The sequence below is a fragment of the Podarcis cretensis genome, assembly GCF_951804945.1.
Source record: "Podarcis cretensis genome assembly, chromosome: 2".
Lineage (NCBI taxonomy): Eukaryota > Metazoa > Chordata > Lepidosauria > Squamata > Lacertidae > Podarcis > Podarcis cretensis.
In genome coordinates, this window is record NC_137171.1 from 22,617,742 (window position 1) to 22,641,698 (window position 23,957).

The window sequence follows — 23,957 nt, forward strand, 5'->3', positions numbered from 1 at the left end:
ATGGTTATTCCCTTTTCCTATGCCCTGCTCTTTGAGAGGCTCTCGTGGGTTTTTTGTTTGTTTATCCCATCTTTTCTGCTTCTCTTTAAGCTCCTTTGACCAGCTTGAACTAATTCAGACCCTCCAAGTGCCCCTCTTTTCCAGGGACGTCCCTGATTCAGAGAAGCTGTCCCAGTTTCTGATTTGATCCCAGAATGTCCCACTTTTCCTTAGGATGTTCCTATTTTCATTGGAGAAATGTTGGAGGGTATGGAGTTACCCAACGCCCGAGGTGTCTGAAGTCAATCCTATATGGGGAAGATTTTTTAAAATGTTTAATGTATTATGATGTTTTTATATATGTTGGAAACTGCCCAGAGTGCTAAGGCAACCCAGTAAGATGTGTGGGGTATAAATAGTAAAATTATTATGCAACGGGACGTCCCTATTTTCATCGGAGAAATGTTGGAAGGTGTGCTGATTACCTGGTGACAACTCTTCTGTGCTTTTGACTACACATCTGTATGATGAACTTTGCTTAGACTATGACAGCTAAGGTTTGATCAATTTGACATTACCGGGTCTCATTTTAACAGGTAAAGACTCCATTTTAGGATCATGCCAAGCCAAGCCAACTGATATAAGAGTGTTGTGCTTAATTTCCTGTGTCTGAACATCATACTTAGCAGTCCAGTACACACTATACACAGTCCACCTGAGATTGTCTAGCAAGCTCACACCGTCCTCAGGTGTGTTTGGTCCTCCCTTTCCTGAATAAAAAAAATAAAAAATAAAAAATTGTCCAGTGGCTCCTTATAGACCAACTAAGTTTGTTCTGGTATAAGCTTATAAGCTTTTTCTTTTTCTCCCCACCCCCCACCCCCCGACTGCATCAGACCAACATGGCTCCCTACCTGAATCCCTCCCTTTCCTGGTTAGCAATAAATGTGGTTTACTTCGACATCTGAAACCAGTGTAATCCTAGTTACTGCTAATCAAATGCATTTTTGTATTCTTTACAAAATTCAGAGAAATGCAAATTATGAAGGCTAGCTGTATTTCGGTTTGCGGATTGTTTTAGAAAGTGCAGATTGAGTAGGTCCGCCTTTTAATTCGGACTGAATTTATTTTCTCCTCCATCCCTACTTGAGGGCCAGGGTGGCATAGCAGGTTCTACAGTTGCAGCTAAAGGGATAAGGGAAGTCCCCTCCCAAGACTCTCCTACTTCACCCACATCCTTTGAAAGGTGCAGAGGATGCTTGATTTAAATCACAATTTAAATCACTAGTCAGTAAGACTTGATTTAAATCATTTATTTATTTTTACAGACTCATTCTTGCTGGTATAACCTTAATATTTACAACCAGATGAAGGTTTCGTTTTTGGAATAAAAAATTTTCAGAGTAGTTTTTTTACAGTTATTTCAAAAATTACCAATTTGGTTAAACTATTAGAAATACATAGAAAGGTAATTATGAAATTATTGTGAGGTTTAATAAGTTAACTGTTTATATTTGGACAACTTTTCTGCTTTATTGGAAGGAGAAAAATAATCATTTCCTTAATAACAATTTAAACAATTTCTTACAAGTCAGTTACATTTGTTGTGAGACATTGGTGTTGAGTACAGTATAAGGTTGGGCAAGGAGAGTGGGGAGAGGCTGATATTCTTTTGCATAGTGTATGTGGTAGGTTCTTTCTATTCATTTATTACATTTCCTTGGTAGTGAGAGGTATTGGGGGGACAGGGTGTGGTTGGTTATCTGTGCTTGGCTGCAGTGGGGATTGTTTGCATTTGTGAGGGTGGGGGGAGGGCTTGGTGAGTCCGGTAAGCCAGGTTGATTCACATGCTGTTGGTGGATTCTTGTTGTCTTGTTGGGCTGTGTATGTGATAAAGGGGAGCCATACTGGGGTGAAGGTGTCCTCTTCTATTTGTTCCCGTGTCAGTTTCTGTTTATTAGTTAGGTTTTCTATTAAGGCCGTTTCCCATACAATTTGATACCATCGGTCCATGTTTACTCATGTCTCCAGTGTCTGACTATGAGGCTTCTTTCTGGCTGCTGAGAGTAAGTGGGTTATAAAATGTATATAATGTGAGTGGTCATTATGATGGAAGAGGTTCAGTAGGGCCAGTTCTGGGGTGAGTTCTAATACCTGTTTAGTTATTTTGCATATCTCTTGTAGGACTGCTGTCCAGAAGGGTTGGATTTTAGGGCATTCCCACCACATGTGGAGGTAACCTCACAGGGTTGTTGTAAGCACACAAAAAACTGAAGAACCATGTATGCCACCATGAGCTCCTTAGAGGAAAAGATGGGATATAAATATAATTAATAATAACAAAATATGTGGCCCATTTCCCTATGTAACTGTATCTATCAAAGCCAAGTGCATCTGAAAAGCAAAATACAGTCAACCCTTTTGGGTATATAAATAAGAATCTTTTGTTTGGGACAGGTTTGAATAATGGCATGATTTCAAGGTGGAGGTTCTAAGACTAGGAGAGAGAAAGGGAAAAGGAGTCTGAAGCAGACATTATCAATAAGGTCATTAGCCATAAGCTACCGAAATAGAATTCCCCTTCATTATTCTGTCGTGGTGTCAGCTTCTCACCCACTGAATTGGTTGCTGCTATAGAACTGAGAAAAGAAAAACAGAACGAAGAACAGAATATGAAGCACTGGTATTTTAACAACAGAAGGTCATCTTTTAATAAAGCTCAGTCTTCCCCTTGATCTCAGGGATATAATTCTGGGGACATGCAATCTAAAGAATCACGGATTTCCACAAATGCTTCTAAGACACTAAGCTGTTTCATAGATGTGCAAAGGCATCATGGGATGTGCCTTTTGATGGTAAGCACCCTTATCACAGTGGGATGCGGGTGGCGCTGTGGTCTAAACCACTGAGCCTCTTGTGTTTGCCGATCAGAAGGTCGGCAGTTTGAATCCCCGCAACAGGGTGAGCTCCTGTTTCTCAGTCCCAGCTCCTGCCAACCTAGGAGTTCAAAAGCACGCCAAAAAGTGCAAGTGGATAAATAGGTACTGCTCAGGTGGGAAGGTAAACAGCATTTTCATGCGCTGCTCTGGTTTCGCCAGAAGCGGCTTAGTCATGCTGGCCACATGACCAGCATGACTTAACTGTCAGGGGTCCTTTACCTTTAACTTTATAACAAGTCCCTGGCAATTACAATCTAGGTTGCCTTGGCCCCAGGTAGGCCATTTTTCATTGGAAATGTGATACCAGAAGAGCCTCAGATCTGAAGGATAAAAAGCCGAATTATTCTTATAAACTACTATTTATATTATTTTTATGTGCCATTTTTTTGGGGGGGGGTGTCCTGCTTTGCCTTTAAAGTGGCTCACAACAATATGAATAATCCAAAAGCAACATAATTATTTGGAAACAAACTAATTTGTTTGCCTGGGTTGTTGAGGCATAATGCTTCCCTGCTGCAGTTAGATTGCGGCCCCCACCCCGCCAGGCCAACTTTATATTTTATCTCATTTGTTTGCTTTAGTATTTTAACACTTAAAACCACACTAGCAGAAAGGCAGTAAAATGACTGCAGGGAGAGGATAGCACCTCGGTGGCATAATCTTCTGTTTTCTTTACTCTTCTGACGTTCTCAACACAAACTCCTATACAGTGGTACCTCGGGTTAAGTACTTACCGTATTTTTTGCTCTATAAGACTCACTTTTTCCCTCCTAAAAAGTAAGGGGAAATGTGTGTGCGTCTTATGGAGCGAATGCAGGCTGCAAGCTATCCCAGAAGCCAAAACAGCAAGAGGGATTGCTGCTTTCACTGCACAGCGATCCCTCTTGCTGTTCTGGCTTCTGAGATTCAGAATGTTTTTTTTCTTGTTTTCCTCCTCCAAAAACTAGGTGTGTCTTGTGGTCTGGTGCGTCTTATAGAGCGAAAAATACGGTAATTCGTTCCGGAGGTCTGTTCTTAACTGGAAACTGTTCCTAACCTGGAGCACCACTTTAGCTAATGGGACCTCCCGCTGCTGCTGCGCTGCCGGAGCACAATTTCTGTTCTCATCCTGAAGCAAAGTTCTTAACCTGAGGTACTATTTCTGGGTTAGCGGAGTCTGTAACCTGAAGCATATGTAACCTGAAGCATATGTAACCCGAGGTACCACTGTATCTGCTTGGATTATGGTTACCGTTTCTACCACAAAAGATTTGCACAGGCAAATGACACATCTGTGGACGGGGCAGGGATGAATATACAAACCTTATCCCCAACATCCATGTGCTCCTTGCATTCCACCCACCCTGCCAGCCCCCAGTCTTCCTCCTGTTGTATGGGTGATGTCTGCAAAGGGCTTTTGCTGGCATTTTCGTGCATATGAATAGAACACCTCCTACTATTGCTGACTCTGATAAAGCAGGGCTTTTGATAACATAGAGGAGTCTTCTTGCGTTCAAGTAGGTATGAGAAGAACCCCATGCAGTCTGAGGAAGACGGGGGCTGGGGTGGGTAGGTTGTACGCAAGTATGTTGGGGCAGTGTTTGCATGTGAACTCCTGCTCCTGTCCACCCTTTGAGGATTTGAATGTTCAGGTGAATGCCTGAACATGCCTATACACAGGACAGCATCAGGGACACATCATCACCACATTTATTAGAAATAACTCACTATTAGCACGGTAAGAAAGCCAACCTACCTAGTCAACTCCAAAGGATTGCCTTTAGCTTCATAAGGGAAAATAACAGCAAGTTACTAACATATACCACATGTATAGAAAGTCAATTGCATAAATAAATGAACAAGCAAACCATGTTAGCACATACGTTGTTGCTGCACTGATGGATGAAGAATTCTTAATACAAACAGTTCGTAGCTCACCCAGCACTGCCTTATGTCCAACAATGAGCAGTGGTATTTGGTTGTTAATAACAACTCGTGGTTACTAACCCACAAAGTTATGTGTACAGTATGAATGTATACAGTGGTACACAGGGACAGGCAACATTGAATTTTATTTGTCAGCTATCGCAAATACGAATAAAATGATTAAACTAAAAACAAGCAAACAGGAATCATTTAGTTAATGCAATGAGCATTAAATACCACTTTCATGAACTTTGCTGTCACACTATAGCAATCAAAAAGACCAAACCCACAGTTTTGACCAGAATATTGTTACTTTCATCAGAATAGCACTATTTAGCATTGGACTATAACTCCCATCAACCCAAGCCAGCATGGTAAAAAGTCAGGGATGGCAGCAGTTGTAGTTCAACACATTTGGAGGGCAGCATCTAGTCTATAGCCACCCTGGGTATAGACAGAAAAGCATCTGTTCTATTCACCCCACATCTGAATGCTAAAGAAAGTATCTCACCCTTTGCCCTCTTCCGAACATACCACCAGGAAGCCGCAATGGCAATAGCAAGGAAAATCAGAATGATGATTACCACAATGAGCCATTTCTTCCATGAAGCCAGAACAACTAAAAATTAAGGGAAAAGCAGATCACGTGTCAGGCATGGTATGATATCACCACCGTTACCCACAACAACACCAATCCTTCACAAAAAGCAACAAATCTCTTCTGATGCTCAGGGGTGCATTTCCACATCAGTATGAAAAATGTGTACAAATATCACCACCCCCAAAATCATTCCTGTTCTCAGGTTGCTTAAGTTCCAGGTGACCTGTTTACTGAGCATTCATCCTTTCCCACTCCCCCAATCAGACTTTTTCAATAAGGAAAGTGACAGGAAGATGCACTGGAAAATGTGGGATAAATATTTGCTTGACACAAATCCGTCCAACCTCCCTGAAAACAAATCAGGACGAATACTCAATGAACAGGCCACCTGGAACTTAAGCAACACTGATGTAGGGAGTAGTAATAATAATAATAAATAATAAATTTTATTCATATCCCGCCCTCCCCAGCCGAAGCTGGGCTCAGAGTGGCTAACAACAATAAAATAATACAACATTCTAAAATCATTTCATTAAAATTAATTCAACTCAAATTGATGGCAACCATTAGGCTAAAGTTCTGTGAAGATTGCCAAAGGAGGGAGTCAGGCTGTGCCCTGACCAAAGGCCTGGTGGAACAGCTCTGTCCTGCAGGCCTTGCGGAAAGATGTCAAGTCCCGCAGGGCCCTAGTCTCTTGTGACAGAGCGTTCCACCAGATTGGAGCCACAGCTGAAAAAGCCCTGGCTCTAGTAATGTTGTCAAACCCCCCTATTTGACTTCCCTCCTTCTAACATCAGGAAGAAGCAATATTCCACTGACATGACACGAGGGCGCTGACAATTCACCACTAGAAACCCCAAGGTACCCTTGCCGAATGACATTTCCAGGGTTTCCTAGAACGAGGAAACATCTGCTAAAACCCCTTTAAAGTTTACACTGCAGGTGTGCCTTGAAGAGGTTCGTGAGCCTCATCCTCCTTGCTTCTGGCCACTCTTCTCTTTCCCCTTTATCCCAAGAATATCCTTGCAGAAAATGCAAATACAAATGAAGGAGGATTTGGGGCCCAAGACATTCTGTCACCACACATATTTACTGTCAATGTACACAATTCTGGAGACCTGTGACCAACAATAACTGTCCAAACTAGGCTACCTTGGAATACACCAATCTGGAGCCTCCTGAAATATGGGTAGCATTTGGATCAAAATGCATTAATACCCAAGGTGATATTTAAAGAATTTCATCAATTTGAATGCTATGGCACCATATGTCCAAATCAATCAATCAATCAATCCATCCATCCATCCATCCATCCATCCATCCATCCATGAACAGAACGTACCGTTGACAGTCATCATGTTGCTCTCTACAGGTGATTTTGCTTGGTTGTCAGCTCTGCAAAAGTACTTCCCTCCATCTTGGCTTGTAAGGCTATCTCTGTACCAAACAGCAATGCGTTTTGTCTTCTCTGTTACTTTATACAAAGGTTTGGGGTGGTTTTCTCTAAAGAAGGTGAACTCAATAGGATAAGATCCTGAACCAACAGAGCAGGAGATTGCGAGCTCTTTGCCATCTTCCACATCTCCATGTGAAGGTCTCCCCAAGCTTATGCTACCAACTGGAGCTGTGGATTAAAGTACAGAGAAAAGGCTGAACAGCAGTGGAGAAGTGCGGGCTAGATGGCAAATTATAAATGCTGGAAGTAGGTTAAGTTAAGAGCAATTATACATAGAATTCATTTCTAACTAGCATGGGAGGAACCCCTACCAATACAACCTAGTTATTTAGTACTTTTGTTTCCTTGTTTTTGAGTTCAAAGAAGTCACTGTTTAACATAGTTGCACTGAGTTACATCTTTCCAACAATTACACAAAATTAAAATTAAAAATAAAGCAACAATGAACAGTCAGATAAGTGTTTCTGAATGTATTAAAAAGTTGTGTCGAAGTGTATATACCAAAATTATTACAATTATTACAGATATGAAATGATGTATAGTAAAGTGTATTGCTTAGAAGAGTTAAAGCATTTAACATTCTAAAACAAAAACAAAGTGCCTCTTTTAAAAAAGCACCAGACACTTACCTATCACTGTAATGTTTACCCGAGTGCTTCGTTGTGGAACGGAATGGCCGTTTTCAGCTTCACAACTGTAGTCTTCTGGAACATGTGCATTGGTTGCTTTTACCAAAAACTTTGCTGGTTCATTTACTTTTACTTCTGTCTTGTTAACATATATGCCTCCTCTGTACAAAGTATATGTTATAGGTAGAGTTCCATTGCTGGAATAACAGTTTACAGTGAATAACTTCCCCAATACTGCTACTTGGGAAGTCGGTGGGGAAAGTCTTGGTTTGGAAACGGGAGCTGGAAAAAGAATTAAATGAAATAGGTGCATAAGCAGATACATGAATAATCCTGCTTAAAGTCATTTCATAAGGTGAGCAATGAGAAATGCACAAAGCTGCCAGGAAACAATGCTCTGTGCACTTGAAGAACTCTAATCACACAGAGAGCAGTCAAAATATATAAAAAAATATAAAAAAAATTGTCTAGTAGCACCTTAGAGACCAAGGGAAATGCACTGTGCATGTTTTCAGGAGCATTCCCTCTTTAAAATGCCTTCAAGAGGGAAAACCTCACAGGCCAACGTACAGTAATACCTCCGTGAACGTCCGCCTCGTCTAGCATCCATTCTGGCAAACGTCTGCAGCAAACCCAGAAGTACCGGAATGGGTTACTTCCGGATTTGCTGCTTGCGCATGCGCAGAAGCGCAAACCGCTCCATGCGCATGCGCAGACACGGCAATTTGCCCTGTGTCCTTTTCAGCTAGTGGCCAGGGCTTTAGAACGGATCTCAGTCACAAAACAAGGTACGACTATGCTGATAATAATAATAATAATAATAATAATAATAATAATTTATTATTTATACCCCGCCCATCTGGCTGAGTTTCCCCAGCTACTCTGGGCGGCTCCCAATCGAATATTAAAAACAATACAGCATTAAATATTAAAAACTTCCCTAAATAGGGCTGCTTTCAGATGTCTTTTAAAAATAGGATAGTTGCTTATTTCCTTGACATCTGATGATACAGGAAATATGGCTCATTTTTTTGAAAACAACTCCCAAGGCTAAACCCTGATAAAGCACACTACTCTTCCAGCTCTCATTTATAGAAGTGATTATGATGAATAATATCAGCACAGTATTATTAGGACTGATGCAGGCTGAATGCCACCTGAGATAGAGCTGATGATGTCAGAAGAAACCCAAGGGATCTCAGGTCTTTGTGCTGTTCCTAGCATGGCTGGCCCTCAACAGGAATGTAGGTTGCAGTGGGTTTTAGTGTTCACTCTCAAGCCATACACAGTTCATTGAAAGAAACTACCGGTAATCTTAACCCACCTGTGAGCAGTAAAGGGGAGTTGGGTTCCTGTACCATTAACAACCCCTCTTTTCCTTTTTCAGATTGTAAGCCTAATTCTTATTGCTCTTTGTGAGTTGCGGTGGGAGCCTATTTGATTGAAGAGCACTGTAAAAATGTGGACACGCAGCCTCCACAGCCCACATCTCCTCTGAAATCCTGAGAAGGCACCTCTGCCACCGAATGCTGATGATTGGTCCACAGAGAAAGCCCCACAGTTTGAAACCCCGGGGCCTAGAAGCAGCTAACAGCTGCAGAGAAAGCACCAGTCTTGCATGGGGCCGGATGCAGTATTCAAGAGGTGGGGCCTTGAGTACCTGAACACCTAGCGCAGGTTGTAATGATCCAGGGCATTGGCTTGAAACCGTCTGTCAAAAACTTCACTCTTGTGGCCTATCCCCACAACACCTAGTCACTATGGGCCCTACTAAAGCAAACAGTCTAATTGGTCTACATCTAAAAGACATCGAGCATCAGAACAACCTGGCCACTATAAGAAATTCTGTCCTTAGTACGTTCATTTTCCACCTTTCCATTTTGATTCTCTGGCCCCATATCTGCACAAACTTATTATCCCAAAATACAGACGTGCTTTTACACTTGCAAGACTGGGTGTTTTGCCACCTGCGGTACTTGAGGGTCGATTCCGTAAGATCCCACCTGAGAAACGTCTTTGCCCCTGTGGAGATGGTAGCATCGAAACAGTGGCACAAGTCCTCCTGCCTTGCACTTTTTACAAAGACCTGAGGAACGAGATCATCACCCCACTCGTACTAACCGCCCCAGGGTGCTCAACCACTGCCACAATGTCCTTTCTTCTATCAGATCAAAATGAGCAGATAACAGCAAAGGTTGCTAGGTTCACAGCAGGAGCAATCAGAATAAGGGCCACAAACTGACTGCTGATTCAGGACTTTAAATTGTGCTCTTATATCAAATTTCCCTTTCTGCATATATTGTAATGTTTTATTGTTGCTATGGCCATTGGCTAATGCGAATAAAGTTTTATCTATCTATCCAGGGCATTGCTGAGACTGAGATGACTTGTGTGGCCTTTCCTAGCTGCAGGATCACTAGCTGTGCTCCTTGAAACCCATACTTAGACCCCCCTCCATGTTGCTGACGCTGCTTTACCTTGCCTTCTTGTCTGAGTGGAGCTACTGATCTCCCTTTTGCTGGGGCCATCACCTATCTGCATTAGTGAGCATACCCAGGAAAGCCGCCATTCTGCAAATAATTCTACTATATCGCTTCATCAGATGAAAGACTTTCATATTTCTCAATCAACTTACCATAAACATGTAGCCGCGCAGGGGCACTCTCCTTGGCAATCCCATTTATCTCAGCTCGACAAACATAGACTCCAGTGTCGCTTACACGGACCTTGGTAACAGTATACACATCTCTGCTTGCCACTACTCTGTCGTCTTTTATGACTGAGAAATGTATTGGCAGTGAGCTGTTAACTCGACATTCAATTTGTAACAAACTGTTTTCATCCCATCTTGTTTGATTATGAACTAGAATCGGCTTGGAAAACAGTTCTGCAAAAGATATGTGGGGAACAAACAAGTTAGATATCTAGAGCCTTCCTACGTGATCCATTTATAATATAACAAATATGCAATCGTTCGATATTGATGGGGCACCTCAGAGGTCTATATAGTCCCAGGCACCTAAAAAAAGCCAAGCCTGGGACTCAGACCATGAGATTTCCAGTTCAAGGTCTGGAATTCCTTACATGTGTTAAGATAAAAGTAAAAAGGTAAAGGGACCCCTGACCATTAGGTCCAGTCATGGCCGACTCTGGGGTTGCTGCGCTCATCTTGCTTTATTGGCCAAGGGATGAGCCAGCATGACTAAGCCGCTTCTGGTGAACCAGAGCAGCGCACGGAAACACCGTTTACCTATTTATCTACTTGCACATGACGTGCTTTCGAACTGCTAGGTTGGCAGGAGCAGGGACCGAGCAACGGGAGCTCACCCCATCGTGGGGATTCAAACCTTCTGATCGGCAAGTCCTAGGCTCTGTGGTTTAACCCACAGCGCCACTCGCGTCTCATAAGATCAAAGTACCGTCTGCTTATTGAATACACATGGTATAAACTCAGACTGATCTTGCTTGTATGAAAGTGCCATGTTATATTGCAAGGCATCACTAATTGACAAGTGTTTCAACAAGTTATACGAAAAATGCTGTTTAATGTCACACAGCTCAGTAATGTCACAAATCATGCACAGTATGAACATTCACTTCACAGCTTTCCCTGCCCCTTCCATTTCTAATTTTCAGGAGATGCCATGCCGTGCTGCATGGAGTCAAGATGATTAATTTTTGCTCTTTTATTACAAATGGACCTGTTCATTCACCTACTCATTTGTTTAGATGACTGTAAAAGTTTGGGTTTTAGTTTGTTCGTTTTTCAGTTGACCGTTTACATTTTTTTTGTCTCCACACAAAGGCACCAAGTACATAATGCAAAACACAGTTGTTTCTAAAACTCTAAAGCACACAAATAAATCAGCAGCTATAATTGAACAGTAATAGCACATCAGACATTAAACGTGATTGAAATTCTCCCCTTGCAGCATGGCAAGGCCTGAATCAAATTAGAAGCAGGCCTGACTACATTGCAATTACTCGTAGGTGCCTGCAACTTATGTGAGATTTCTAAAAAGCACTCTTGGGTCTATTGCTTTATTTGAAATAGTCCCTAAACTAGTTGCGTTGTCTGCTAAACCCTGGGGGGGGGGGGAGTCTTCAGACTTCAGCTGGATAAACAGAACTGATTTATTAGTGGAGATTATACACAACCTTTGGGTTGAACCGCATTGTCTGAACATGGCTGCAGCTTGCCTGAAGGCCAGATTACACATTACACACAAGTACATGGAACCGTGCGATCGGCTACTACCCTTTCCCCAAATTGCAATCGAAATAACACAGGAGGGAAGCCACAAGGAAGGTACGACAATTTGGAGTGTGCAAATAGGGGTGGGGGAAGGCGATGCACCTAGGATATTGGCCCAAATATACGGTAAGCCGCACCCAAATATAAGTCGCGCCTTTAAAATTCAAGGGGGGGGGGGAGAGAAAGAAAATACCTGAATATAAGCTGCTCCCTTAAAATTCCGCAGGCACTCACACCCGTTCCAGTTTACCGTATGTCTGTTTCAGCAGCAATATCATAAAAGCCAATTTTGGTAAGGTCGTGAATTTAAACTGCACTTTAACTTTTCACAGTCAGAATTGGGCAGGGGGTGGGAGTGAGGCTTATATTCAGGCCAATACGGTATTCCCTTATATTACTACCCCTCTCTCAATCACCTTCATCCAAAGCAACTGCGACCAGAACTTTCATCTTTCAGGTTATAAATCTAGATCTTTAGCTATTCCAACCCTGGATACTCATACAAGTCCAGACCTAGTACAAATAAAAGCATTCCATGTGTTTGAATTCGCACAAGTGAGAGAAAGCTCTTACCTGCCACCACAACATTTACTGTGCTGATTTTGGACACACTCCCAAGTTCCACTTTACACATATAATTGCCATTGTCTTCCATTGTGGCTACTTTAGAGTACTGCACAGACGGACCAGACTTTGTGCTGTTAAGAATCGTTTTGTTCTTCTGGATTATCATCTCAATTTTGATTCGATCCTGGTGACGTGCGATGGTTGTACAGTCTACACGCAGGTGATCTCCTTCTGTAATGTTCTGTGGTGGGTGGACGGTTAAGGTGGGAACGGAAAACGGTTCTGCAACAGAAGGGGGGGCGGAACCAATATATATATTTAAACCAAGCCTAAATAAAACAACATGTGCACAGATGGTATAAGATTTACTTTTGGTAGTTTGCCATTCATTCCTACACCTGCTTTTGACTAGAAATCCTTTTACACATGCAGGAGTAATTATTTAAATATTTAGGGATGACAATAAAGGTTAAAAATTGACCAACTTACCAATGACAGTTACAATTATTTTGTCACTGCGCTCTGATTTCTCAGATCGAGCCCCCAAAGTCTTATGGACCTCGCATTCAAAAAACAAAATGGTGTCCCCTGCATTAATTTGATATTCCAGTTTGGCAAAGTTTTGTATAAATGCATGCCTCTCCCACTGTTGTTCAGGGTCACCCTGGTGGTTTTTATAAAATTTCAAATAAAATGGGGCCTTTTCTTCTGGTGCTTTACAGCTTAAAGACACAGTTTCGCCTTCCATCACCTCTGTTTCCTCGGCAGTCAGAATGGGCTTCCTTATTCCTTTTGAAACGAAAACAAACATGAGATGTTAATCAGAACATGCTTATCTGAGGTACAAACTAGGTGTTACTTTAAGTACCCCTTGGATGGGATTGCTGGTACCTTTTTTCTTTATCTTTTACAGAGAAAGCAGAAGCACTGACGGAGGAAGAGGCGTGCGGGGGGAGCGCACCGCCCCCGGCAGCGTAATCCCAGCGGGGTGTCATCGTGGCTGCCCCCCCCCCGTGCTAGGTGCCACCCCCCACCCCCAGAATGCACATCCCGCCCCTACAGACAGCACTTCACGCCCCCGGGATGTGTGCCAGCTCCGCCCCCACCTGCTCTCCCCCCCCCCCCGGTACCAGAGAGCATGAAGCTCCTTCACTGAGCAGGTGCAGGCACATGGATCTAGACCTCTCCCCATCCCAGTTTCTCACCAAAAAACTGAACTCTCAGTGCAAAGAGCAGCTGGGGGAGATATATTTTTTTTCAGAAAAGCCTACAAAAAATGGGCGACATTGATGTTTTGTAATCAAAACACACAGGTAATCCCAAGCAAAGGATTCGCCTACATGTTTAAAACAGTGCCTCCTGATCATTTTGAAGCGGAACCCTCCTGTAACTCACGTCTTTTGGGATCCACTTGCAAATGAATTTTACCTTTCAAGCCCTACTTTCCCCCTTTACAGCAGAAAACACAAGACTATCCAGTCAGTTGTAGGACTAGACAAGTTTCTCTTTTATTTTCCATTTTTCATATTAATCTAAGTAAAGATAACACAGCATGTAATGAGTAGAATTTAAACATGACTTATAATAAGGGAGGGAGCAAGCAAGCAAGCCTGTCTCATAAAGGGGTTGCACAGCAGTACTGTTGTGCTATAAATTTGATGAAATCAACAAAGAGACAAAAACACTGGATACAATATAGGGGCCTGATCAGATGTTGCTTCCCCTTATCTGAATAGGCCCCTTAAAAGGTGAGTTTATGTAGACATATTAGTTATTAGTATATCTGAGAAGACACAGTCGGAAGGTAAGCATTTTTTCCCTGGATCATATTTGTGAATTGAAGAAGGATGGCAGATGGAGACAGTGCTTTTTCTGTGATGTCCCAAGTCTTTAATTTTTTCTAGCAAAATTAATATACTGCTTGATTGGAATAAAACCTCAAAGCAGTTTACAAAAAAAGTAATACATTAAAATTATTGATTAAAGACAGTTAAAAACAGGCATTCAAAAACATTCCAAACTAATTAATAAGCTAAAAACAGATTTAGATGAATCTAAATTGAAATGTCTGGATAGGTTTACCAGTTGCCCAAACAAAAATATTTTAAGCAGGAAAGAGAAGGCGTAGTGAAGGCATGTGACTGGTTTCAATAGGTGGGGAGTTCCAAAGTGTAAGTGCTGCCACACCCAAATACTGGTTTCTTACAAGTGTGGAATGAGCATTATGTGGCACATGTAACAGGGCCAGTTCCACAGATCAAAGTGGTCGGGTGGTCATATATGGGGTAAGGTGCTCATGAGATGCTCATTTGGTGCCTACAGGGCCAGCTCAAAACATTTTGGCACCTGGGGCAAACCGCAAAATCGCACCCCGCTCCCTGCCAGGGAAGAAGGGATGAGTGAAGATCTACATCAGGAACAAGGCAGAGAATAAAGATAAACATCATATGTTGCCCCTGTGGATCCTGCCACCCTAGGCTGTCACCTCACTGTGACTCATAGCCAGCCCTGGATGACTAGGTTTTAGGCACTGAATCAAAACATTTTTTATTTTCCCAACCTTTTAAAGAGTGACATAATCTCTACTTATTTATAGCTGCTGCTACTACTGTTTTATTGATAGTATTCAATGGTATTGACTTTTCTTTGTTGTGATTTTATTTGTAATTACAGTGGTACCTCGGGTTACATACACATCAGGCTACATACGTTTCAGGTTACAGACTCCGCTAACCCAGAAATAGTACCTCGGGTTAAGAACTTTGCTTCAGGATGAGAACAGAAATCGTGTGGCGGCGGCGAGAGGCCCCATTAGCTAAAGTGGTACCTCAGGTTAAGAACAGTTTCAGGTTAAGAACAGACCTCCAGAACGAATTAAGTTCATAACCTGAGGTACCACTGTACTGATTATGCTTTTATTGTTGGAAGGTCCCATGATGGGGGAAAAACTTAATACTGAAAGGCAAATAAGAAATACTTTAAACGAGAAGTGGGGAACCAGTGTGGTCCTCCATACGCTGTGGAACTTCAACTCCCATCAGCCCTAGTCAGCATGGCCAATGATCAAGGAGGATGGTAGTTGTAGTCCTACAACATCTGGAGGGCCATATGTGTAAACAAAAGCAAAAAAGCAAAGAAGGGAGGAAAGGGGGAAATAGCAAAGTTGTTGAGAGAGCAGGGGGAGAGATAGATTGAGAGCAAGGTAGAAATTAGGGGGGGGGGTGAAACCCAGTTATAAACTGAATTTTAAGCAGTGACAGGACATCCAGGAAGAAACTGCAGGAAGACGTGAAGAAACAATGGTGAGAAATTGAGAGAAAATAACAGAAGAAGCAGGGGTGGGGGAGCTGAAGGTCAGCTGAGTAAAAATGATATTAATGCTAAGAGACGATATAATGAAACTAAACAGAAAAAGAGTAGAGGACCAAGGAGATAATTGGGAAGGACACCAACAGAGAAATCAAAAGAAAGAGTGTCAGTGGTAGAGGAAACGATTACACAAAGGTAGATTGAGAATGTAGTGGTCAATATTTCATATGCATTAACCAGGTTTGGCCAACATGTGGTCCTCTAGAACTGGTTGAACTACAGCTCCCATCATTCCTGGCCATTGGTCATTCTGGCTGGGGTTGATTGTCCAGGACCACCGATCAGCTACTTCTGATATAAGCAATGGTGCTATTTTAGCATACAGTCATATTAGAGAAAACATAGGGAGGATGAATACGAAGCACTCACCATGTACTTGAACAGCCATAGTACCACTGGCCTTTTTCTTCCCTTCCACATCCAACGCACAGCTATACTCTCCAGAATCAGAAAATCTAGCCGTTGGGATTGTATAAACTGCCCACTCTTGCTCTGATGAACTATTGACCAGAAGCAGTCCATACTTGATAAATGTAAAAGTATAGTTCATCTGGAATTGTTCGCTCTTGCTGATGTCCGCAGAGCAGTTGAGGGTGACCGACTCTCCATTATTCACTTCCACAGATGGAGCAGCACGGAGTGTCACGCTATTGATGGTGAACACTGGAAAGGAGGAGAAATGTTAGTGACAATTTATAATCCACTGGCAGAGAGGAGGAGGAGGAGGAGGAATGCCTCTTCTAAGATGGTGCCTTTTGCCAGGGCTCTTGTAAATACAATTAGTCTTGTGACTAATTTGGGTCCAGTAACTTCAGTGGGTCCACGCTGAGTGAGAAGAGCACTGGGTGCAACCTTCAGGCGCCTCACCATCCTTGTGACTCTCCTCTAGGTACATTCTAGTTTGCCAGTATCCTTCTAAACTGTGGTGCCGTCCACAATGGGACATAGTAAAGGTAAAGGTAAATGGACCGCTGACCATCAGGTCCAGTTGTGGCCGACTCTGGGGTTGCGGCGCTCATCTCGCTTTATTGGCCGAGGGAGCCGGCGTTCAGCTTCCGGGTCATGTGGCCAGCATGACTAAGCCGCTTCTGGCGAACCAGAGCCGTGTACAGAAACGCCGTTTACCTTCCTGCTGGAGCGATACCTATTTATCTACTTTCATTTTGACGTGCTTTCGAACTGCTAGGTTGGCAGGAGCAGGGACCGAGCAACAGGAGCTCACCCCGTCGTGGGGATTCGAGCCACCGACCTTCTGATCGGCAAGTCCTAGGCTCTGTGGTTTAACCCACAGCGCCACCCGCGTCCCATGGGACACAGTACGCCCAAGTAAAGAGTCACCAGACAGATGTTTTAGAGGGGGTGCTTTCCTCATCCAGTCAAAAGTACGACACCTTCTTCCATCCCAACAGAAGCAGTGCATGGAACTGGAGAATTATAGGTGTCAAAAGCTCCTTTCCCCCCTCTCAGGCTGCCCCAGGTGCCAAGTTATTTCGCTATCTTTATGGAGTCCATGATGGCTAAAGGAGAAACAAACTTTCCCCAGCTAGCTGGGGCAGCAGCATGCGATTGGTTGGTACACATACCCTCTATGCAGGAGCAGAAAGCAGGATAAGGAGTTAAGTAATAACAATAACAATAACAATAACAATAACAATAACAATAACAATAACAATAACAATAACAATAAATATATTGTATCCCACCCATCCGACTGGGTTGCTCCAGTCAGTATAAAGCAGGCATAGGCAAACTTGGCCCTCCAGAAGTTTTGGGACTACAACTACCATGATCCCTAGCTAACAGGACCAGTGGTCAGGGATGATGGGAATTGTAGTCACAAAACATCTGCAGGGCCGAGTTTGCCTATGCCTGATATAAAGTACAAAGTATAAAGGAACACATCCAAACAGAAAACATGTTTCAAAATCCAAAACTGGGCTGCCTTCAGATGTCTGTGAAAAGTCATATGATTGTTAGTCCTTTTGAAACAATAAATATCACTGACTTATAGAGTAGCCTTGATTATGAAGAAGATGATGGTGAAAGTTTAGGAGAAGCCCTGCAGGATTTCCTTTCCTTTCAGTGAGAGCACATTTTGCAGTACTTATTAAAATCACAAGAAGAAACCCCATCAGTGTTGGCAGGTCTGCCGGCTCCTGAAAATACCCTTTTTCAAGCATTCCCGTAACTGAATTTTTGATGTTATTGTTTTAACTGTTGTTGTTGTTGTTGTTTTAAAAAACTGTTTTGTTTTAATTATCATGCTCTTTAATTTTTTGCTTTATTTTATACTTTAGTTAAGGGGTTTTTAGCACCCAATGGAATTGTTATTGTGTATTTCCTTTTTCTAATTTTAATATTAAAAATATTGATTTATTGCATTTTCATTATGTTTCATTGAGTTTGTAGTTGGAAGCCATTTTGGCATATCAGTGATAATTTAACAAATAAATCACAAATCTACACCAGTGCACAACGGAAACAAATGGACTCCTAGAACAGGCAACATTGCTGATCCTGTTTCTGATTTTTGCAATGGTCATGTGGATTCCTGTATCCCAGTGCTTCCTGACACTATTTTGCTTTCTCTCCCAATACCTGAAAGGCCTCACCTTCCAAAGATGGGTAGCAGGTTTTGGGGGGAGAGTTTTTCCCAGCTTTGGTGCTGCTCAGGTTCGCTACCTTTTCGCAATTTATTGATCAAAGAAATTTATTTATTCCAGATTCACCATTTCTACAAAGCCTTTTTAGTTATCAGATTTTCCATGGAAATTGTAAATAATATGGGAAAGCATTTTGATGAGAATGATGTTTTGTGGATGCTGCACAAAATGTGAAAGCACAAGCAGCACTAAGTTCACAATAAACTGCCATGCAGGAGTGATCAGCAACTGAACTTTGTAAAACAGGGTTGGGTGAGCTAAGGTACTCCATAGTAGATGCACATAAATTGTGCCGTAAGTCTCACTATGTTCAGTGGGACTTATTTCATAGTAAGGGTATTTAGGATTGCAGCCTAAAACTGGTATAAAATTTCATTCTTAATCAACAGATTATCTAGTAGCTGCAGCAGGTCCACAAAACGATACATTTCCCCTCTGGGGTTGTGATCAGCCTGATAATAGCTTGCTTCCCATATCTACAAAATTAAGGCTCTGCCTCAGAATCTTTTGTCTCAGAGCCTTCACACTCATGCACAAAGCAAACTCCTTGCAAACTCACAGCACTGTATAATGTAAAGTGCTGCTGACTTTTGTGATGAAACCTCTGGCAGCAATTCACTGAGCTATTATAATGTCATTTATTCTATGAACTAAGTTGTATAATGTTTGGTTTTGACTTCTTTAAGGGAAAGTTGTTAGTTTGCCTGGAACTCAAAACTCGTATTTATTTTTCTATTAAATTTATATGCCACCCTTCCTCCCAAAGGAGCCCGGCCTGTCATCAAACAAGAAGGGATAAAACAATAAAAAAGGTATTTAAAACACATATTGGGCCTAGGAACGGTGAGGAAATAGGGATAGGCTGAGGGCTTGGAAGCTAAGGAGGAAGTACTCCAAGAATGTAAGGAAGATTATAAGTGGAGACAAAATGGATAAAGGAAGGCAGTGCTGGAGTAGGCAGTGCTGTGAGATGAAGGCACTTTAGGGAAGGCTAATTGCAAGGCAAAAATCTGAGTAAAACAAGAGCAGAGAAGATAAGTAGTTGAGGCAGTGCTGTAGTTATTGGGGGTGGGTAGCTGGGATTTTTGCCCCAGATGAAGCCTCCAGAAGGGTGCCATTGAGGCTCCCAGCCCCCCTCTCTCTGTGTACACAAATGGGTGTAGGGGTGCCAAACTGGGTCTTTGACCCGGGTGAAATAAAGCCTAGATTTGCCCATAGTTGAGGAAAGGAAGATCTAGTGAAGAGGGTGGTTGAGAATTTTGCTACTACTTGGCAGAGATTGGGGGTGCTCATAGAATTGTAGAGTTAAAAGGGACCACAAGGATCACCTTGTTCAACCCCATGCAATGCAGGGATCTTTTTTGCCCAACACAGGGCTCGAAACCACAACCCTGAGATTAAGAGTCTCATGCTCTACTGACTGAGCAATGCACAACTTTTATAACAGTATAAATCGGAGGTGGGGTGTAGGGGAACCTACATTTTAGAGCAAAAAGGGTAGGTAAGTGGGATGTATGATAAAACTCTGGTTTACTTCCCCAAAGCGCTTCCCGATTGTTACATTTCCAACTAGACTCTCATCCAGGCAGTGAACCCAGCTGAGAAAAAAAGTGCTTTGGTATGTGTGTGTAGAGGGAGTTGGTTGCAGTTCCATCAAAATCAGCAGTAGGCACAACGATGATTTAGCTCTTCTCTAAAAACCTGAATCCTCCTTCTTTCTATGTCACTGAGCCTGGCCAAGTTTAAATGAACAGGTTGGCTGCTGTTACATGTCATTTCAGTCTTCATTTCAGAGGGCAAAAGTTATCAATGACTGCTGTTATTTATTTTGAATAGTGTATCTAAATCAAAAAAATTAGTAGAATTTGCCAAGTAGAAGCAAAATTCAAGGGGTTCCAGGAGCTCACCCACAGTTGTGTTTGCATTGGGAAAATTGAGGCACAGCAGAGGTTAGCGTCTTTAAGAACTATGGTTTATTTTACACATATTTACACCTAAAGTCCTCATTGGAGGGAGTGCAGAACATTATACCCCAAGGATGTCTCTCATTGCCCCTTTCATAAATTGAAAAATGTCTAAACTGCACCTTTTGCACACCAACTGCAAGTTAAACCTAATATCAATACAACATTTTAAAAAATCAAAACACCACAATAAAACCATAGAAACAACAACAACTGATCTAAGCAGCTAAGGCTATATGGTACATTTTTAAAGCATAAATGGAAGCCGCCCAGAGTGGCTGGGAAGGCCCAGCCAGATGGGCGGGATATAAATAATAAATTATTATTATTATTATTATTATTATTATTATTATTATTATTATTATAAATAAAAGCATCTTAATCTGGTGCCAAAATAATGCAGTGTCCGTGTCCGTCTTACTCCCTTTGAAATATATTTATTGTCATTGTTAGCAGCCCAAACATTTACAAGGTTTAACTTCAATGTACTGTGATAAAACTGAAAGGGGACCCACTGAATTGATGGTAAACTGAATAGGCTAGGAGCTGCTGTTTTATTGTGTAATCTCGTATTTTAATAACTAGCACGGTTCTCTGTTATTTTGCGTGTCGTTGTGATAACCTTTGGAACAAGACATAATGTTGATGGTGCCATTGTAGGCAATGCCTTAAATCAGGCCCACATCCCATAGGCCCATCTTTCCTGACTTCCAGTGGCCTGCTGGTGGAATTCTAAATGACTCGTGATTCTTTTCACTTCCTTGCAGGTGACCCTGCGTTTTAGCACTTGACCAGCAAAATGAGTAGGCACACAGGTCACCTGGTCACAGTCTTCCCAACGATGGTGAGAAGTGCTGAAATCCTATTTAAATGTCTAAATCTATTACATTTATACAAATGATTCTATGCATATTTTATGTAAATCTGTGCCCTCCTTTTGCCTCTTCTTTGGGTGACCTGTTTCCTCTTTTTATTATGACGAGGTGAAAATGGCTACCCTATAGGGCTCTCCAAGGCCAATCAAACATGGAAGAGGAAGGAAAGAATTGCTGCGTTACATCTTCTGCATTGCTCCCCTTCTCTTTGGATTTACGGTGTGGTTGGCCACTGGTGGCATCATTTGCAACCTGCTGCAAACAGCCAACCGGTACCAGTATGTGAACTGTTGGGAGTATTCATGTTTTTGAGTTACTCCTTCTGAACTCAGCAAGGAGTATTGGTGGGGTGTGGAGAAAGGACAAAAAAAGTAAAGGGGAACTGGCACATGGCTCAGAAAGTCCTTCAGGTGGTGAAAAAGAGAAAAGGGGAGTAGCTGAAAGGTGGGGTGCGGACCTGTGGTGATGTGCACTGGAGAATGAAAGTTTGAATGTGCACTGGGGAGAGAAGGATGGGGAGAGTTCAAAGAGAGGAGGTAAAAGATAAGAGTATGATACAGCAGAGAGATGATTTATGGGGAAGAGGTTAAGGAGAGAACACAGCAGGGAGTTTTTTGAACTATAACAAAATGGTACCCCTTATTTAGTTTGTGGTTGCAGGTTTGGAGAATGATGTTGCAGCACCAACATTGAGGTAAGATTCAGCTTCTGCTACGAACCATTTCTGTATGTGGGGTGGAGGGGCACAGCATTTTGTCCTTGGGCTGAAGGAGGAACCTATCTTTGGCCAGCCTTGGGTATACGGCTAAAGTTCCCCTTCAGTGAAGTATAACGATTCAGGCCGATAATTACACTGACCATTTTGGATTATCACATGTGACCTCAATCAGCAGATATCACATACCCATAAACTAGATAGGTAGAAAGAGGCATATATAAGTCTATGCGTCCTGTCGAAAAATTCATAGAACTCATTTGAACTTCTACCAGAACAAACTTCTTCTGTTACATACATACAAATCTAGAGCAACCAATGTTTCTCTACTTAACCCCATAAGTCTTTAGACTGCAAAAACATACAATTTAAAAAGTTGGAGACTTACCATTACTTTGAGCTTTCAGCGTGCAGCCTGGAAAAGCAAAAGGAACATTGTAAAAAAAAAAAGTATAAAAGTAAGGGTTTTGTTTTGCTTTTTTACAAAAAAATTGAGATGCTCAGCCCTTAACTTACAGTGCAAGAAGATTAGCAGCAAAACACAATACATCTCGTCATCGGAAAGCAGACATGAGACTCCAAAATGAAGAAATTGTCATGAGTTCTGGTAGCTCCCTCCTTCAAGGACCTTCAGTTATGAAGAACTTTCAGTTTATTTTCTGAAAGTAAAAGGTCTGGCAGTGCAGTTTCACTCTAGAAGTGAGCAGCTAGGTTTTCCAGGACCCTAACACTAACTGGCTAGATATTGGTCAAGTAATCATTCCCATTACTGGAAACTGGAAGTGGCAAACAATGAGGATCTCTCTGCTGCAAACAGGCAGATTACTGCTCAGGAAATGACAGGCCTTTTCCTGAGGGAGTCAGTGAACGCATTTGCTTTGTTCAGTTTCTTAAGGTATATGGAAAACAAGAAGTAACAGTGACATTTTTCCGGTGACTCTGTTCATTAGTTTACAATCACTCTTCAACTGTTTAAAGTTAGCAATGTTCTTTTTATTTCATTTCATTTCCCAAGGAATAATACACTGGATACTCATGTTATATATACAGTATTGTATAAAGTTTTCTTAGAAGTTACATATAGCTCAGCTATATATGCTGTGTTTGAAGCCAGTTGCTACATGAAACGGGGTGGAACTTTATAGTGAGCAATAACCAATAATGCTTTCAGCAGTGATGCTAAGGACAGTCTTTGCTCTAACTTTTTGAAATTAAATCATGAAGATGTGCAATGTGTTGTTGTTTTTGTAGTGTGAATGCGTACGAATTGAAAGGAACACCAGCAATTTGCTATGTCCTAGACTAAAAGAAGAGTACATAGGGTTTCAAAAATGTTAAGCTTAGCAAGTGGAAACCCCAGTATCTTTTGTTTCCCTCCACACTCTCTCCCACACCCAGCATATGGCCTGGATCAAGACATGTTTGTTTTAGCTGAAGTCAATTTTTCCACAGGCTCTGCTAATTGGAGTTTGTGTACTATCACTCCCCGGTTACTTCACAACCGTTTGCAACGTCTGTGTGCAAAGTTTATATACAGCCTCTTCAAATTCATGACATGTCTCCAAAATCTACCCTATTTGAATGAAACTAAGACACAAAAAAAGACAAAAGGGGAAGAGGAGGTAAAAATAAGAGATCACACATAAGAGATATGTGTTCTATTTTATGGGTCAGTGGGATAAATCCTTAAAACTACGGAACGGGTGGGATGGGAAAGAAATCAATATTTTTAAAAGCAACATTGGTCTCCTGTGCTCTCAAAAGCAAAGCAAACCGAAAAAGTGCTACTGTGATAGGAATTTTGAGGTCTTAGATATATGGTAATGTTCATAAGCATACCAACCAAGCATGTACATAGATCAGCACAGGAAGACCAACCTGGAACCATTTTGATTCCTAAACTGAGCAAATGTTTTCTCTGCAAGGTCAAAGTGGGAAAGCCTCCCCACTGTCTTTTCCTTCACAAATCCTGTCTTAAGGGTATTGTGTTTGAATAGGGTGTGAGCCTGTGACATGGCCCAGGAACTACGGTAAGTATTT

At 41.9% G+C, this 23,957-nt stretch overlaps 1 protein-coding gene across 4 annotated transcripts in view; it reads right to left on the reverse strand.

The window, feature by feature from the left end:
- Positions 1-22,712, reverse strand: part of PECAM1 (platelet and endothelial cell adhesion molecule 1) — a 46,032-nt gene extending 23,320 nt beyond the window's left edge. For all 4 annotated transcript variants that reach the window (XM_079965431.1, XM_079965430.1, XM_079965429.1 and 1 more), the window contains exons 1-11: positions 22,434-22,712; positions 22,306-22,332; positions 16,070-16,363; positions 12,821-13,120; positions 12,338-12,613; positions 10,145-10,396; positions 7,510-7,791; positions 6,767-7,048; positions 5,335-5,442; positions 4,654-4,681; positions 2,545-2,618 (exon numbers count right to left, since the gene is read on the reverse strand). In XM_079965431.1, coding sequence (XP_079821557.1) covers positions 2,545-2,618; positions 4,654-4,681; positions 5,335-5,442; positions 6,767-7,048; positions 7,510-7,791; positions 10,145-10,396; positions 12,338-12,613; positions 12,821-13,120; positions 16,070-16,363; positions 22,306-22,332; positions 22,434-22,467 — 1,957 coding nt within the window. In that variant the 5' untranslated portion in view covers positions 22,468-22,712. The remainder of the gene's footprint in view (positions 1-2,544; positions 2,619-4,653; positions 4,682-5,334; positions 5,443-6,766; positions 7,049-7,509; positions 7,792-10,144; positions 10,397-12,337; positions 12,614-12,820; positions 13,121-16,069; positions 16,364-22,305; positions 22,333-22,433) is intronic.
- Between the last annotated feature and the right edge of the window lie 1,245 nt (positions 22,713-23,957).